General features: G+C 45.7%; 1 protein-coding gene across 5 annotated transcripts in view; it reads left to right on the forward strand.

The window, feature by feature from the left end:
- LOC147107714 (sentrin-specific protease 7) overlaps positions 1 to 17098 on the forward strand; it is a 107884-nt gene that overhangs the window by 53965 nt on the left and 36821 nt on the right. For all 5 annotated transcript variants that reach the window (XM_086006945.1, XM_086006944.1, XM_086006947.1 and 2 more), the window contains 2 exons: positions 3242 to 3357; positions 9816 to 10015. In XM_086006945.1, coding sequence (XP_085863071.1) covers positions 3242 to 3357; positions 9816 to 10015 — 316 coding nt within the window. The remainder of the gene's footprint in view (positions 1 to 3241; positions 3358 to 9815; positions 10016 to 17098) is intronic.

Consider the following 17098-nt stretch of genomic DNA (forward strand, 5'->3'; position numbering starts at 1 on the left):
TTATCATATTATGGTCATTTACTTCAAGGTGTTGACCCACATTTAATTATTCTAGCTAATCTATTTTGTTACTCTTAACCAGATCTAGCAACACCTCCTTTTGTAGGTATGCAAACATGCTACTTGACGAAGGAATCTGACACACAATCTAGGAATTCCATTTACTCCCTCCCTGTCCCAATCAGAGTAGGTAATTAAAATCTCCTAGAATAACAATTTTGTTACTCCTGCTCTTCTCCCTGCTCTGCCTACAAATTTTCCCTTCCACAATTAGGTGGTGTACAATGCAGCCCTACTAATACAATGGCCCGTAATTTCCGATGCCTATGGGCATGTACGAGCTATGTACACACCCATAGGTACCTCGCAAGTGCTGGTTTCAGGCATGCGAAACGCATGCACTGAAAACTGGCACTTCCGATCTGTCCAGAATCCTCTTGACAGTAGATGCATTGCTGGTCATCTTCCAAAATTCGATAGACTCTACAACTGTACCCATGGATTGGAGGGTAGCTAATGTTATCCCACTATTCAAAAAAGGTGGTAGAGAGAAAACGGGGAATTATAGACCAGTAAGCCTGACATCGATAGTGGGGAAAATGCTAGAGTCCATTATAAAAGATGTAATAACAGAGCACTTGGGAAACAGTGACAGGATCGGACAAAGTCAACATGGATTTACAAAAGGTAAATCGTGCTTGACTAATCTACTGGAATTTTTTGAGGATGTAACTGGTAAAATTGATACGGGAGAACCAGTGGATGTGGTGTATTTGGACTATCAGAAGGTTTTCGATAAGGTCCCGCATAAGCGATTGGCGTGTAAAGTTAAGGCACATGGGATTGGGGGCAAGGTATTGACTTGGATAGAGAACTGGTTGGCAGACAGAAAGCCAAGAGTTGGAATAAATGGGTCTTTTTCCGAGTGGCGGGCAGTGACTAGTGGGGTACCGCAGGGATCGGTCCTGGGACCCCAGCTATTCACAATATATATTAATGATCTAGAAGAGGGAATTGGATGTAATATCTCCAAGTTTGCAGACGACACAAAGCTGGGTGGGAGTGTGTGCTGTAAGGAGGATGCCGAGAAACTCCATTATGATTTGGACAGGTTGGGTGATTGGGCAGAAGCATGGTAGATGCAATATAATGTGGATAAATGCGAGGTTATCCACTTTGGTGTCAAAAACAGGAAGGCAGATTATTATCTGAATGGCAATAGATTGGGAGAAGGGGAAGTGCAACGAGACCTGGGTGTCCTTGTGCACCAGTCACTGAAGGTAAGCATGCAGGTGCAGCAGGCGATTAAGAAGGCAAATGGTAGTTTGGCCTTCGTAGCGAGAGGGTTCGAGTACAGGAACAAGGATGTCTTGATGCAGTTGTACAGGGCCTTGGTGCGACCACACCTGGAGTATTGTGTGCAGTTTTGGTCACCTTATCTGAGGAAGGATGTTCTTGCCATGGAGGGAGTTCAGCGAAGATTCACCAGGCTGATACCTGGGATGGCAGGAATGATGTATGAGGAGAGATTGGGTCGATTGGGCTTATACTCGCTGGAGTTTAGAAGAATGAGAGGGGATCTCATTGAAACTTATAAAATACTAACAGGACTAGATAGACTGGATGCAGGAAGGACGTTCCCAATGGCCGGGGAGTCCAGAACCAGGGGTCACAGTCTAAGGATAAGGGTAAGCCATTTAGGACTGAGATGAGGAGGAATTTCTTCACCCAGAGAGTGGTGAACCTGTGTAATTCTCTACCACAGAAGGCAGTAGAGGCCAATTCATTAAATATATTCAAGAAGGAGTTAGATATATTTCTTAAGGCTAAAGGGATCAAGGGATATGGAGAGAAGGCAGGGACAGGGTACTGAATTTGGATGATCAGCCATGATCACATTGAATGGCAGAGCAGGCTCGAGGGGCCAAATGGCCTCCTGCTCCTATCTTCTATGTTTAATGTTGTGTCTTTTTTCAGTGATTCCCATTCATATATTTGACAGGTCTACCTGTCAAAAGTATGAAGGGGGATTCCCTTCTCCCATTGGTCCCTGGAGTGGAAGAGTCCGGACCTCGGGAGCCCTTGGGTAAGGGCGTAGATTTTTTTTCCAGGTAGGAGGTATCCGCACGCAGGAAGCCTCCTATCGGAAATTGCAGGCCATTAATTTCTTATCTTTAATCTCTAACCACGTTGACTCTGTTTGAATTTTTTTTTAAACGTCTGTTCTCTCTACAGTATGTGTTCTCTCCTTCACCAATATTGCCACTCCTCTTTTCTTAGTTACTCTGCCCATCCTAAAATATTATAATGCTATATGTTTAATTACATTTGTGCCCATCCTAAAATATTATAATGCTATATGTTTAATTACACTCCTCCCCAGTTTGGAAGCCAAGTTTGTGATAACACTATTAAATCTAATCTTGCTGTGCCATATTTGCGTTTAGTTCCCACACTCTTGAGCATTGCAATACATGTAGCTTTCTTTTTTGCTTGTATTTAACACTACTCCTTTTCCCTTGACTTTTTTTCCTGTTCTAGCTAAAACCTCCTTCCTTTACCTCATTCTTTCTCCTACTTATAACTAGTCTATTTGATTTTCCTCTTCAAACCCTTTATTCCTTCTGCGATCCCTTTTGCTGAATCCTGTTTTATTTGTATCTTAACCACCTCTATTTCTTCTCTACTTGCTCTTTCTGATTGCTTTTATTTTCCTTGCTGCTCCCTTCCAAGTTTAAATGTCTCTCTTCCCTATTTATCGGTTTGGCCAGTACGTTAGCACCCTTCCTGTTCAAGTGCAGCAGAATAGCTTCCATCTTCCCCAGAACCGATCTGGCTTTGGTTGGATGCAGAAAAAACTTGGGGAAAAAAACCAAATTGGGAGGAAGAACGTTTTTATAGCTGCCTTAAGTAAATTCAAGAAACGGTTAGAAAGGAATCATAGTATAGATATTCACACTGCACAGAAAACAACTTTCAGACACAGGTTAATGGCTCACTGTAACTTGCAACAGTTATTGCACTAAGGCAGAAAGCATACTCCCACTTTACTTGGCTTTATTTTGCATTGTTGTCCTGTCTTTAAAAAAAATTAAATATATGCAAAATAGTCTTTTCGTACCAGAACCTATAGTGTGCAATTAGATGCTAATTAAAAACGGGGTATCACTATTATCACGATGTATTTATTATGTAGCGATGGTGATGACATTTTTGCACAGTTAACTACATTCTGTTCCAGTGGAGTGCAGCCTGAGAAGAGATCAGAATGTTGTATCCAGAAGCAGAATGAAAATTTCACCAGACCAAAGGAAAATCGAACATCACCTGTAAGAAATTCAGAGAAAGAGGCTAAAGGTGTGTAGAATTATATTATCCAGTACGTTGATGCACTAATTCCAAGATTTGTATTGCATTCATGTTGAGAAAAGAACTGATGCAAGAAATGTTAGAAACAGTAAAATCTGTTGTCTGCCCCAACATGCTAAAAATTAGTACTGACTTGAGCATTAATAATTTGGGAAGGATCTGCACATGACCGATACAGAAATTGCACTTTTTTGATCAATTGGTTATCTGACATGCATGGAATTTAGACCCTTTAATCTCATAGCTTCCAACTTCATGATTGGCTAGGTTGAAGGCATTGTAAAAATTGATAGAAATGTAATTGGATTTTCCGTGAGTCTTAATGTTATGTGATCTCTTACAGAACCGCAACCTGTTCATATATTCCTCACCAAGGAAATTCCAATTTTTCCTAGTGTGGTTAGAGGAGCATTGTACCTGAATGACTGACTGACTTTTTTTTAACTCCCTCTTTCCACCATCTGAATCTAGTGCTGGGATATGGTTCCATGTGCTAAGTCAATCTTCTGTTGTCTCATCCAAGTGTTAATTCTGGATATGTTAGCCTAGATGGTGTCAGGAGGCTATTCAATCATAAGGTGTAGTGCAGCAGAGTCTGATCCCACCATTGCCTAATTTCACCTGTGCATTTTCCAACAAGTGTTAGTAGACTGCACTATGATTCTATAACAATAACTTTTTTGCCTCCCTTTCCTATCTGAGTTGCTGACACTAGTTGGAATGACCCAATATAACCTGGTTGAAATTAGTTAATGGGACAGAACAAGGATGGAATCTGAAAGGTTCCTGGTCTGTATGACTTGAGTACCATATAAGCCAAGTAATAGTGGGAGGCTCCCAGCCGACATTATCCGTGAAAGTAAAACTGTCCTGTTTAAAGAGCCACTTAAATTTAGTATCTCAGAAATATTGGTGGCATTGTACTGTGCAAAATAGCTTCCTGAATAATAAATCCCAGCTATAAGTTCTTTAGTGTTGCATCTGCGTACTTATAGCTCAATTCTTTACCCACATCTCGTTTGCAAAAATATCTAGAATTTACAAAATGATTTTAATACCACACATTAAAAGTGAAGATAGAAAAGTGTGATTAAAACTCGTTAAAGAAAAGAATCTTAGAAAAGGACATACACTCCCACATAGCAACAGAAGGCCACCTATGTTGAGATTACCAATTTGGGAAGAGGAGCTAAACGGAAGAAAGCAGCGGTTTCTTCTGGGGTTCATAGGCGAAGTAAAAGAGCAGAGGTTCAGAGGTTGGACTGCCCTGCTCTGCATTAGAATGATTAATTGTAAATCGGAAACCAATCTCAAAAATGATGCTACGTACAGTTAACAGTAACATTACTAAAAATGCCTCATTTAAATAACTTTAAATGTTTTTTCAATATAAAGTACTTACTCAAATTCCCCCCCATCCCTATTATTTTAAAACTCATAGGCCTAGAAATTGGGTATAGCCCCGCTTGAGGCGTTCCAACTGGCGATGCGCAAAGTTTATAGCCAGACGAAACTTATCGCCGCCTGGCGCGATATTGGGTTGCATCGCCCCCAAAGGGGATTGAGGCGCTAAATCAGCCGTTGCACGGTGCTCTTAAGGCGCAAAAGGTCAGGCGCTACTCAATATCGACGCGGACGGGCGCAGCGCAGGTGAACTCAATTACGGGAAAGCACGAGACCTACAGGCGCCGGCCGGCTCTTAAAGGGGCGGGTCAGTCAGACTGAGCTTAAACACCCAACGCCCTGTAGGCCTCAGATTCGGCGCTCGCCCTTGTCTGGCGTTAGAAACTTGTGCATTATGGAGAAGGTTAGGCAGAGAGCAGTGCGCTTCAGCACTGAGGCTTTGGACCACTTGGTGGCTGCAGTTGAACACCGTCGAGAGGTCCTGTATCCGGATAATGGCAAGAGGCCAAATCAGAAGGCTTATCGACGATCTTGGAGGGAGGTTGCTGTGAGGGTGAATTCCAGCAGCATGGCGACCAGGACCCCTGTTCAGTGCAGGAAGAAATTCAACGACCTCACACGGATCGTTAGGGTGAGTGATGGTTTACCAAACTTGTGCTTCCCTCCATCTGCAGCTGACTTCGGGCACCCTGCTGCAATGATGCGCCAATGGCCATCTGTCAGTATGCACCCATGGCCCTTTCTGGCCACACACATGGACAGATGTCTCTAGGCCTCATGTAAGGGCTCTTGCACCATGGGGGGCATGCGATGAGGCCTCAAGGCCTCATGTAACAGAACCTCCCCTTCTTTCCCCTGCAGTCCAAGATGGCGCAGATTAGAAAGGAGCAGTGTCGAACCAGTGGCGGACCTGCACAAGTGGTCACTCTCACGGATCTGGAGGAGAGAGTGCACCAGATACTTGGAGGACGTCTGTCTGGTCCAGTGACCACTGCATCTGCCGACCCCATTACCGACAGCGAGGGTAAGACTCTCACCTTTTCCACCTGTTGCCTTCCACTTGGTCACCCCGCCAGCATGCATCCTCAGTGTGCAGCCATGTCAGAGCCTTGCCGCAATCTGGCATGCCTTTCAGCAAACCTGTCCTTTTGCTAAAGCCACTCTTCCACCTCCCACTTTCAGATGAAGCAGCACCAACTCAGGCTCAACGCGCTGAAGCTGCCAGTGCCAGTGCCACCAGAGGCGAGGGCCAGGAGGAATCCGGACCAGCCGTTGCAGAATCCGGGAGCGGAGACATCTGCAGACTGGGGATAGTAGTCCCCTGGAGGGGAGGGGGGTGGCTCTGAGGATGAACCAGTTGCCGGACCAAGCGGCATGGAGCAACGCAGGAGGGATAGGCAAGCTCGGCCACCGTCTCCCCGCAGGGCAAGGCAGGTCGTCATGACTGCTGCACAGAGTGCAGATGAGGTCCGTCGCCCTCCAAACAAGCTCCCATTCCGATGCCAGTTGGTCAAAAGGCTTTTAGGTGTAGTGGTGCAAGTGCTTCGGACAGGGTTGAAGGTACCAAGTACTGTAAAGCTCAAATCCCAGAACTCCGCTCCACGTTAGCTCGCCAACTCTAGCAGCGAGCGCAATGAGCAGGCCAAGTGGCAGAAGATTCTGCAGTAGAGCTGTCCCCTTTAAATAGCGCCCCCCTACTCCGAGAAGGGCCTGTTAGCCCTCCCTCGAACTGTCACTAATAGCGCTGGGCGCTAAGGCTCCGGGTGCCACCCAATATGCGCTCAGGCGCTCCTAAAAGGCGTTGCACACTGAAATGACGTCATGAGCTGCTTGCGCTCGCGGGTGCGCGCAAACACTTAGTGCAGGCGCTAAATGTATAGTCAATATCTGAGTTGGCGCTATCTTCATAGCGTCCGCCCCAACATAGCGCTTCGCCCCAATTCTAGGTCTCTTTAGGCGCTCAGCGCCGGCGCTACCAACCCAATTTCTAGGCCATATTCTTTGTAGTACTTGGCTCCTCCTAAAGTTTCTTAGGTTGGATACCTGCTGACCATCACCCAGCAATCTTTATTGCTCACTGGAGTAATTTCCTAATATATCCTATAACTGGCATCAACTGAATGGCGCCTTGGTGAATTTGTAGTGTTGTCAGTCTTCATGAGGAAGAGAAATTGATTTTTAAAACCAGTTTCTTGCCATTTTATAGATCTATTTTCATTCGATAGAGCTGTGATATTTGTCTCGCTCTGCTCACACCTAAATTATTTATATATAGGAAAAGTAAAAGAGGACCCCCAACCCAGGTCCCTGGGTCACACTGCTAGCTTTATCTTGCCAATTTGAGAAACATCCATCGCTCCTATTCTTCAGCTGTCCCTCTATCCAAGCTGCCACTTTACCTATTAATACTATGATGCATAATCCAGTTTGTGAAAATCAGAGATACGTACCACCTTGGCTTTAAATGCTGCCATTTCCATCTTGCAGTATATAAAGATGGCTGTCTTTCAGTTTATATATTTTTTTTCTCTCACATCTTCATTAGTTACAATGGTAGGCCATCTTAATTATTTGAGTATATTAAAATTATAAACATTAATTTTTTGCTTATGCTCATATCCAGGTTTCTTCTCATTCATCTGCCTCCTAGTTGAGATGTCAGTGTGGGCAGTGGAATATTTTCTCTTGCATTATGTACCATCACCTTCAACTCCAAATAAATCTTAAGCCACTTTTAAATTGTTCTTTGGTCACTGGCAATGTTCCCTTTAATTTTTTGGGGCTGTGTGGCCCATTCAAAATACTGTGTATGCGCGGTTTTTCCTATTTAAAAGCTGGTGAGCTGGCTGCACGGGAGCTGCGGAGTGCTGCGCGGTTGCACAGCTTAAAGGGAACATTAGTCACTGATTCTTTTAGTGTAGATCCCTTTCAGCCAGTGACCACATCAAAGTAAACTTACCAGAAATGTTTTAGACCAGTGGATAGGAACACTGTTTGGCAATTGATCATGGCTACCACTGGTCTTAATGGGGGTAGCAAAGTCATTTCTGTGGTGACATTATGGGTTTGTGTCATGGTCATCCTGCACAATGTATTATCTTTGAATTGACATCATGGTGCAACGAAATTGTGTCCATACTCCAATGTACAAGCTGGCCAAAAGAGCAGATATTTTCCCCTTGGGCAGAGGTTCACAAGTCCACTAGCCTGATTCAAAATAAAATTTGGGAGAACGGTGCCCTTGGGCTCCTTTCCCAAGACTTTGTCTATAATGTAAAAGGCTCATTAGGACCAATAGTTTTAGGATTGGCGGTCATTTTGGGAATTCGATTCTGAAGGTGGGACATTGGGATGAGATTGGAAATTCAGCTGTAAAATTGGGTTGTCCAGATTCGAGATGGACTTTCAACTGTGTCTTACCCCAGCCTTATTCTACTGCACTCGTGGAATTTTCTATTTCTAAAGCTAACTGCCTTTGTGACCTCTTTCTGAGATATCTATCTTGTGCTAGATTTTTGTTAATATTTCACTGTGGTCTCCTGGTCCTGAGCTGGGTTAAGACTGGTCCAACTTCTGTTTGTGTTTGTAACCATCAGGGAGAAGTAGACGTGCATCACTGCTTTCTGAACTAAATTCAAACCCAGGTCCCAGAGGTGAAAGGACAATAGTTTGCAAATCTATGGTGGCATTCAGCACTCTGTTTTAAATAGTGTTATTTAATTTACAATAAGGTGGTTTCTCCAAGTGTCGGATGAACTTCCAAAGGAATGCCCACAATGGAAACACATTTCAGGAAAGCAAGTTCAAGTCCTAGTTATTCCTCATCAATTGGTGGGATGCCTAACTCCTTATCAGTCCACTGAGAGCGATCGGGATAAGGGAAGTGACCCTTTTGATCAGACCCTGCCCCAGGCTCTGGCCCTCCAGTAGTCAGGCAGTTAAGAGGCTTTTCCCAATTTTTCGACTGCTGCTGCGGGCTTCCTGATGTCAGGGAACCCCGTCAGGGTAAGTGAGGCGTGCTGTGGGTCTGTTGTTATGTTGGTGTTTGAATGACAGCTGCAGAAGTGGTGTGAAGGATGCAATGGGACAGTGGTTAGTATCAGAGGTAAAAAAATATGAAAGTAATTTTTAATGTGGTTAGATGTTTCTGCAGGTGACAAGCTGTGAAGTGTTTGTGTAGCCTCATCTCATCGGGAGAAGTGACAGATGGCTTCTGCAATCTCAGCTGCAGCTGCCATCTGTTTTATCCTAAGGAGAAAGTAATTGGAGAGCCTAGGTGCAAGGGCTTACCTTTGGACAGTGATTGTCAGTGTTTGATAGCACCTCAATGCTGTCAAACACTGACAATTCATCTGTCAAACAAGTGTGGTGCATATGCCTTTAAGAAAACTGGCAGATGAAGCATCATCAACTGACGTCATCTGACACCGGCTTTCCCTTAATTGGCCGGCAAGCCCGCAGGACGGGCTTAACGAGGCCAATCAGGGCAAAATAGTGTCTGTTTGTCAGACGTCGCTGGGGGCGGGACTAGAACCCGGAAGGCAGCAGTCCCGCCCCCAACTCGTCTCGGTAAGTAAAATCCAGCCCATGGTGTCTGCTATCTCCAAGTGGAATCTCCTCCAGTATCCAACAAGCTCTGTGCTCACTGGACAGCAACCTTTTTGATGCTTTCACCTCAACTATAGCTTTACATTTGCAAATTTTGGAATACATTTTTTTTTAGATTTTATGTAATAGAAACAAAAAATGCTGGAAATACTCAGCAGGACCGGCAGCATCTGTGGCGAGAGAAGCCGAGTTAATGTTTCAGGTCGATGACCTATGTGTTTGGCTTTTCAACCAACACAGCTGGTATGGCGCTGGTTTTGATCTTTGGCGATCTACTAGTTCAAATGTATGCAGATGTAAAATCTAGAATGCCTGCAGGACTGATGCAATTCATTTATTTCAGCATTTGAAAAGCATGACTGAATTTTGGTAGTTTGAAGTTATATGAAAGTGGCATATGTAGAAAATTGAAAAGTGTTGGCTTTTGTTTTCAGATATTGGTCGAAAAGAACAAACAGAAAAAGCAGACCAGCTGTGTGAACAGAAAAAAATGCATGAAAGCCAGTGTGAAACAGACCTCCATGAAGACACACCAACAGATTCACCTCTTCCAAGCCCCAAGAAAAAAAGATTATGCACTGAACTTCAGGACCATTCCAGCCAAAGAGATATTCATAGTGCTGCATCTTCACAGGTTGGTCCACATGTTTTTGGCAGTCATTTTTATGACAGTTATTTTTGAAAAAATATATACCATTGTGTGGTTTTAATTAAAACAAGTTCAATTGACCATTGTATATTAGGAAACTTAATTTGGTTCAGCTAATTTTGTTCAACAAAAAAAACTTGCATTTATATATCAACTTTAACCTAGCAAAACATCCCAAGGCAGTTCACAGTTGGGAGTCTGACCTAAGTTGGGGAAGGTGGCCAAAGTTGTGGTCGGTAGGTGATGGGCCTTCAATAACCACAAAACTAGAAGTTATAGACTTAAACAAGTTGGCTTTTAATCACTAAGATCCGAGCTAACATCTCAACACGCCGACTGGTTCACAGGAATGAGTCATACAGATCCTGGGATCTTTATGTAAGAGAAGTCAGGGGCGGAGCCAAGAGCCAAGACCTGGAACCTCCCAGGTTAGTCGGGAAAGAGGAAGTGAAACTATACACAGTGGGGGAGGGTAATATACATGAGTGCAAAACGAATACAGGATCAAGACAAACCGATTTCATTACATTCACCCCTTCTATAGATTTAGTCCATCGGGGTGATGTTTCTTAAAAGTTGGTATAAGTGAGTCTGTCAGGAGGTTTTGCAGTTCTCAGTGATCGGCGCAAAGCCAGTTGGGGTGCCTCCTAGGGGAGTGGATTCTGGTTCCTCCGCTGTCTGGGCCTCCGCAGTGTCTTCCAGGTTATCTGCAGTGTCCTCCAGGTTAAAGTTGGGTATTGATACCTCTGGACGTCCTGTCTCTTTGTAGTGTAGGTCTTCATCGGGTAGTCTCCCATCGTTCTCTCCGCTCCCCGAGGGAGCGAGGTCTTTTATAGAAACAGTATCCTCTCGCCCGTCAGAGTATTCGATATAGGCGTACTGAGGGTTTGCATGGAGGAGCTGTACCTTTTCCACAAGGGGGTCCGTTTTATGGCCTCTCGCGTGCTTCCGCAATAGTACTGTCCCCGGAGACGTCAGCCACGCGGGTAGAGATATGCCCGAGGTGGATTTCCGGGGGAAAACGAACATCTTTTCGTGAGGGGTAGCGTTAGTGGCAGTACATAACAGAGACCTTATGGAGTGGAGCACGTCTGGGAGGACTTCCTGCCAGCGGGAGGTCGGAAGGCCTTTTGACTTTAAGGCTAACGTGACAGCCTTCCAAACAGCATTCTCCCTTTCCACTTGCCCATTACCCCGGGGGTTGTAGCTAGTGGTTCTGCTAGTGGCTATCCCCTTCGAGAGCAAGAACTGGCACAGCTCGTCACTCATGAATGACGTCCCCCTATCGCTGTGTATGTAGTTTGGCATGCCAAACATGCAGAATAGATTACAGAGACACTTGATGACCGTGGCACTGGTCATGTCTGGGCAGGGAATGGCGAAGGGGAAGTGGGAATATTCATCAATGATATTGAGGAAGTATACGTTACGGTCGGCAGAGGGAAGGGGTCCCTTGAAGTCCAGACTTAGGCGCTCGAATGGCCGTGTGGCTTTGATAAGGTGTGCACGGTCAGGCCTGTAGAAACGAGGCTTGCATTCCGCACAGATGCGGCAGGCTCTGGTCATTGCCCTGACCTCCTCGATGGAGTGGGGCAGATTGCGGGACTTTATAAAATGGTATAGTCGGGTGACCCCCTGGGTGACAGAGGTCGTTGTGGAGACCCTGTAATTTGTCCGTATGAATGCTGGCACACATTCCCCGCGATAGGGCGTCTGGGGATTCATTAAGGGCTCCCGGCCTGTACATAATATCATAGTCGAACGTGGATATTTCGATCCTCCACCTGAGTATTTTGTCATTCTTGATTTTCCCCCTTTGTTTGTTATTAAACATGAAAGCCACCGACCGCTGGTCGGTGAGCAGGGTGAAACGTTTGCCGGCTAGGTAGTGTCTCCAGTGCCGCACTGCCTCCACTATAGCCTGTGCCTCCTTCTCGACGGAAGAGTGCCTGATTTCAGGTCCCTGAAGGGTTCGGGAGAAGAAGGCCACAGGTCTCCCAGCCTGATTGAGGGTCGCAGCTAAGGCAAAGTCTGACGCATCGCTTTCGACTTGAAAGGGAATGCATTCGTCCACTGCACACACTGCAGCCCTTTCAATGTCCTGTTTAATACTGGTGAAAGCCTCCCGAGCTTCAGCTGATAGTGGGAAGGACATCGATTTAATGAGGGGTCGGGCCTTAGCAGAGTCATTGGGCATAATACGAAAAAAATCCCAGGCACCTTTTTAAAGCTTTGGGATTGTGTGGCAGGGGCAGTTCCTTTAGGGGGCGTAATCGGTCAGGGTCCGGTCCAATTACCCCATCTTCCACCACACAGCCAAGGATACAGAGACGGGTTGTGTTGAAGACACATTTGTCTTCGTTGTAGGTTAGATTCAGCTTTTGGTCGCTATGGGCCTACAGTTCGGAGCGAGATTAGCGAATAAAGAGGGCGGGCTGATTTTTAAGGTTGATAGGCCACAGAATGTGAGTGGCGGCTGGGACCCGCCATATGCTAGCGTGACACTTTCGTGGTGGCACTGGAAGTCCAGGCCCAAGATTACATTAACACAGAGTTCTGGCATCACGAGGAGTTTAAAATCCTTGTAGTCCGTGCCTTTTACAGTCAGTGTTACCACACAGTAGCCCAAAATGTCCGAAGTGTGGGGCTTAGCAGCCATAGCAATTCTGCTCCGTGTAGGGGTTACCGTTAATGAGTGCCGCCGTACCAGGCTAGGGTGGATAAAACTCTCGGTACTCCCACAGTCAATTAAACATTTCGTTAAATTCCCGTTTACCTGTATGTCCATCATGGATTTTGTCAACGGGTGTGGCCTGGATTGATCCACCGTGATCGAAGCCACTGTTGGGCCCTGGGCGGCCGTTGAGTCGGGAAAAGATGGCGGATCCCAAGATGGCGGCCCGCACAGCACGCACGAGGCGGTGACTGAGTTGGAAATCGGATTCCCCCTGCAGACTTTGCTAAAATGCCCCTTTTTCTTACATTTGAAGCATGTAGCGTCCTTCGCTGGGCATCGTTGTCTGGGGTGCTTGGCCTGGCCGCAGAAGTAGCATTTCGGGCCTCGAGACATTGCCGCTGTAGTAGGACTCCTGGGTGAACTTCTGTGTGGGGACTCCGGCGGCGTAGAGCTGGTCTGAGACCTGGATGGGGAAGATGGCTGATTCCAAGATGGCGGCCCCCTCGGCGCGCACGAGGCGGTGAGGGCCGCATGGCCGGAAGAATAAGAGTCAGAGTTTCTGGGCCACGTCCAGCGATCGCGCAGTGGCCACTGCCTTTTTTAAGTCCAGGACCTCCTTCTCCAGCAGTCTCTGCTGGATATAATTCGATTTGAGGCCCGTGATGAAGGAATCGCGGACCAATTCGTCAGAGTACGCGTTGGCCGTCACAGCCTTGCAGTTACAGTCCCGGACCAGGTCCTTTAGGCCCTGTAAGACATCGTCCATTGATTCCTCTGGTCGCTGCCTGCGTGTAGCCAGCAGATGTCTGGCGTACACTTCGTTTACCGGCCTCTGGTATTGGGCCTTCAGGATAGTGATGGCCTCCGTGTAAGAGGTGGCGTCCCGGATGAACGAATAAATCCGATGACTTACGCGAGTAGTCAGTAGACTCAGTGTATCTACCTTGCTAGCGGATGAGGTCCCCGCGAAGAGTTCGAAGCATTTGAGCCAGTGTCCAAATTGATTTGATGCTTCAGCAGAATGTGGATCCAAGTCCAGACGCTCTGGTTTTAGGAGTCGATCCATCCTAGTATTCTTTAGTGATTAAAATTGATGGGCCTTCAATAACCACAAAACTAGAAGTTATAGACTTAAACAAGTTGGCTTTTAATCACTAAGATCAGAGCTAACATCTCAACATGCCGACTGGTTCACAGGAATGAGTCATACAGATCCTGGGATCTTTATGTAAGAGAAGTCAGGGGCGGAGCCAAGAGCCAAGACCTGGAACCTCCCAGGTTAGTCGGGAAAGAGGAAGTGAAACTATACACAGTGGGGGAGGGTAATATACATGAGTGCAAAACGAATACAGGATCAAGACAAACAGATTTCATTACAGTAGGATAAAAGCAAGTTCCAGAGTAAGGAAGTAAGATGGCCAAAGGCTCTGCCACCAGTGGTAGGGAAGTGGTAGACCCTAATTGGTAGATTGGAGGATGTAAGCCAGGGATGTAGGGCGGAAGAAGTGAGACTGTGGAGGGATTTGAAGACTTTGGAATTGTTGTAGGACAGGGACAGGAAGCCAGTGGAGGTCGCCAAGGATTGGGGTTACGGATTGGGGTTACAAGAGTGTTGTGTGGGATAGAATCTGGGCAGCTGAGTTCTAGATGATTGGAGTTTTTGTAGGGTGGAGTTGAGGACATCTGTGAGCAGCATACTGTGAAAATGAACTCTGCAGGTGATGATGGTGTGGACAAGGTTTTCGGCATTAATGTGGGGGAGGAGACGGGCGATGTAGGAGGTGTAAATAGGAAGCATTGGTGATAGGCTATTTATGGGGTTTGAAGCACAGCTCAGAGTCGAGCAGGACACTGATGAGTGTTGGAGCTTTTTGAGCTTGAGTGGGCATCCAGGAAGAGGGTTGGGATTAGGCCAAGACGATGGAGTTCTTACAGGAGACTGAACAGGATGACTTTGATCTTGCCATTGTTGAGCTGCAAGAAATACTGGCATATCCACAATTTGATGAAAATTCGCAGTAACTTCATGTTTAGTACAGCAACTTGAAAGCAGCTGACAAAAACAGAAAACATTCTGCTCATGAACATTTCCTATTTGTTTCCTACTCTAGTTTTGTTTTGGAGTTTGTTTTTAAATGAAAAAAGTTGACGAAAGAGATAGAGAATAAGATGAAGCAGAAAAAGAGCGCGTATGACAGATGTCAGGTCGAGAATACATCTGAGAATCAGGCTAAATATAGAAAGTTCAGGGGGGAAGTGAAAAAAAATTAGGTGCAAAGAGAGGGTATGAGAATAGAATGGCAGCTAACATAAAATGTAATCCAAAAGTCGTCTATAGGCATATAAATATTAAACGGGTAGTAAGAGGAGGGGTGGGGCCGATTAGGGAGTAAAAAGGAGACCTACGCATGGAGGCAGAGGGCATGGCTGAGGTACTAAATGAGTACTTTGCATCTGTCTTCACCAAGGAAGAAGATGCTGCCATAGACATAGTGAAGGAGGAAGAAGAGGAGATACTGGATGGGATAAAAATTGATAAAGGAGGTACTAGAAAGGCTGGTTGTACTTAAAGTAGATAAGTCACCAGGACCAGATGGGATGCATCCTAGGACGCTGAGGGAAGTGAAGGAAGAAATCGCGGAGGTACTGGCCATTATCTTCCAATCCTCCTTAGAAACAGTGGCGGTGCCAGAGGACTGGAGAACTGGAGGTACTGGCCATAGTCTTCCAAAACTCCTTAGAAACGGGGGTGGTGCCGGAGGACTGGAGAATTGCAAATGTTTGTTCAAAAAAGGGTGAAGGGATAAACCCAGCAACTATAGGCCGGTCAGTTTAACCTCAGTAGTGGGGAAGCTTTTAGAAACAATAATCCGGGACAAAATTAACAGTCATTTGGACAAGTGTGGATTAATTAAGCAAATCCAGCACGGATTTGTTAAAGGCAAATCGTGTTTAACCAACTTGATCGAGGTTTTTTGATGAGGTAACAGTGGGTTGATGAGGGCAATGCGATGATAGATAGTGATTTACTTCAAGAGGACATAGACAGGCTGGTGGAATGGGCGGACACGTGGCAGATGAAATTTAAGGCAGAAAAGTGCGAAGTGATACATTTTGATAGGAAGAACAAGGAGAGGCAATATAAACTAAAGGGTACAATCCCAAAGTGGATGCATAAACAGAGACACCTGGGGGTATATGTGCACAAAGGCGGCAGGGCAGGTTGAGAAAGCAGGTAAAAAAGCTTACGGCTTCATGAATAGAGGCATAGAGTGCAAAAGCGTGGAAATTATGATGAACCTGTATAAAACACTGGTTTGGCCTCAACTGGCGTATTGTGTCCAATTCTGGGCACCACACTTTAGGAATGATGTGAAGGCCTTAGAGAGGGTGCAGAAAAGATTTATGAGAATGATTCCAGGGATGAGCGACTTCAGTTATGTGGATGGACTGGAGAAGCTGGGGTTGTTCACCTTAGAGCAGAGAAAATTGAGAGGAGATTTGATAGAGGTGTTCAAAATCATGAGGGATCTGGACAGAGAAACTGTTCCCATTGGCGGGAGGGTCGAGAACCAGAGGACACAGATTTAAGATGATTCGCAAAAGAACCAAAGGCGACATAAGGAAAAACTTTTTTACGCAGCGAGTGGATAGGATCTAGAATGCACTGCTTGAAAGGGTGCTGGAGGCAAACTCAATCACTGCTTTAAAAAGGGAGTGGTATAAGCACTTGAAGGAAAGAATTTGCGGGGCTATGGGGAAAGGGCGGGTGTGAGTGGGACTAGCTGAAGTGCTCTTGCAGAGAGCCGGCACGGGCCGAATGGCCTCCTTCCGTGCTGTAACCATTCTGATTCTACGAAGAAAGGGAAGGTCTGTGATAAGGTGGAAGGCAGGAGAGATTACACAATGAAAGGGATGATGGTGCGAGGCAAATCGATTAGGCACTTTACAGCCTTCCGGATTCAACGTTGAGTTCATCTATTTCAGATCATAACCACTGCCCCCATTTTTTCGACTAGCTAATGATTCTGCAATGGCCACTTACACCTCCTCTAGACCCATCTTTTGTTTCTTTACTTGTCCCATTACTATCCCCTTTTGCCTTGCACCACCATCCTTTTTGTCATTTTATCTCCTGCCTTCCACCCTATCACAGACTTTCCCATTTGATCGTTCTGTTTTTATTACTGAATGACTTCTGTTGTTTGTTTAATTTATTCCCATATGCTGTGTGACACTAGCAAGACCGTATTTATTGCTTATCCCTAGTTACTCTGACTAGATGTTGCTGGACCTTCTTGACCACTGCAATCCTTGTAGTGATGGTACTCCCACAATGGTGGTGTGTTTGGTATGGAATTCCAGGATTTTGACCCAGCAATGATGAAACG

Source organism: Somniosus microcephalus, chromosome 14, assembly GCF_052327205.1.
Source record: "Somniosus microcephalus isolate GS21.2 chromosome 14, FLI_Smic_1.0, whole genome shotgun sequence".
Classification (NCBI taxonomy): Eukaryota; Metazoa; Chordata; class Chondrichthyes; order Squaliformes; family Somniosidae; genus Somniosus; species Somniosus microcephalus.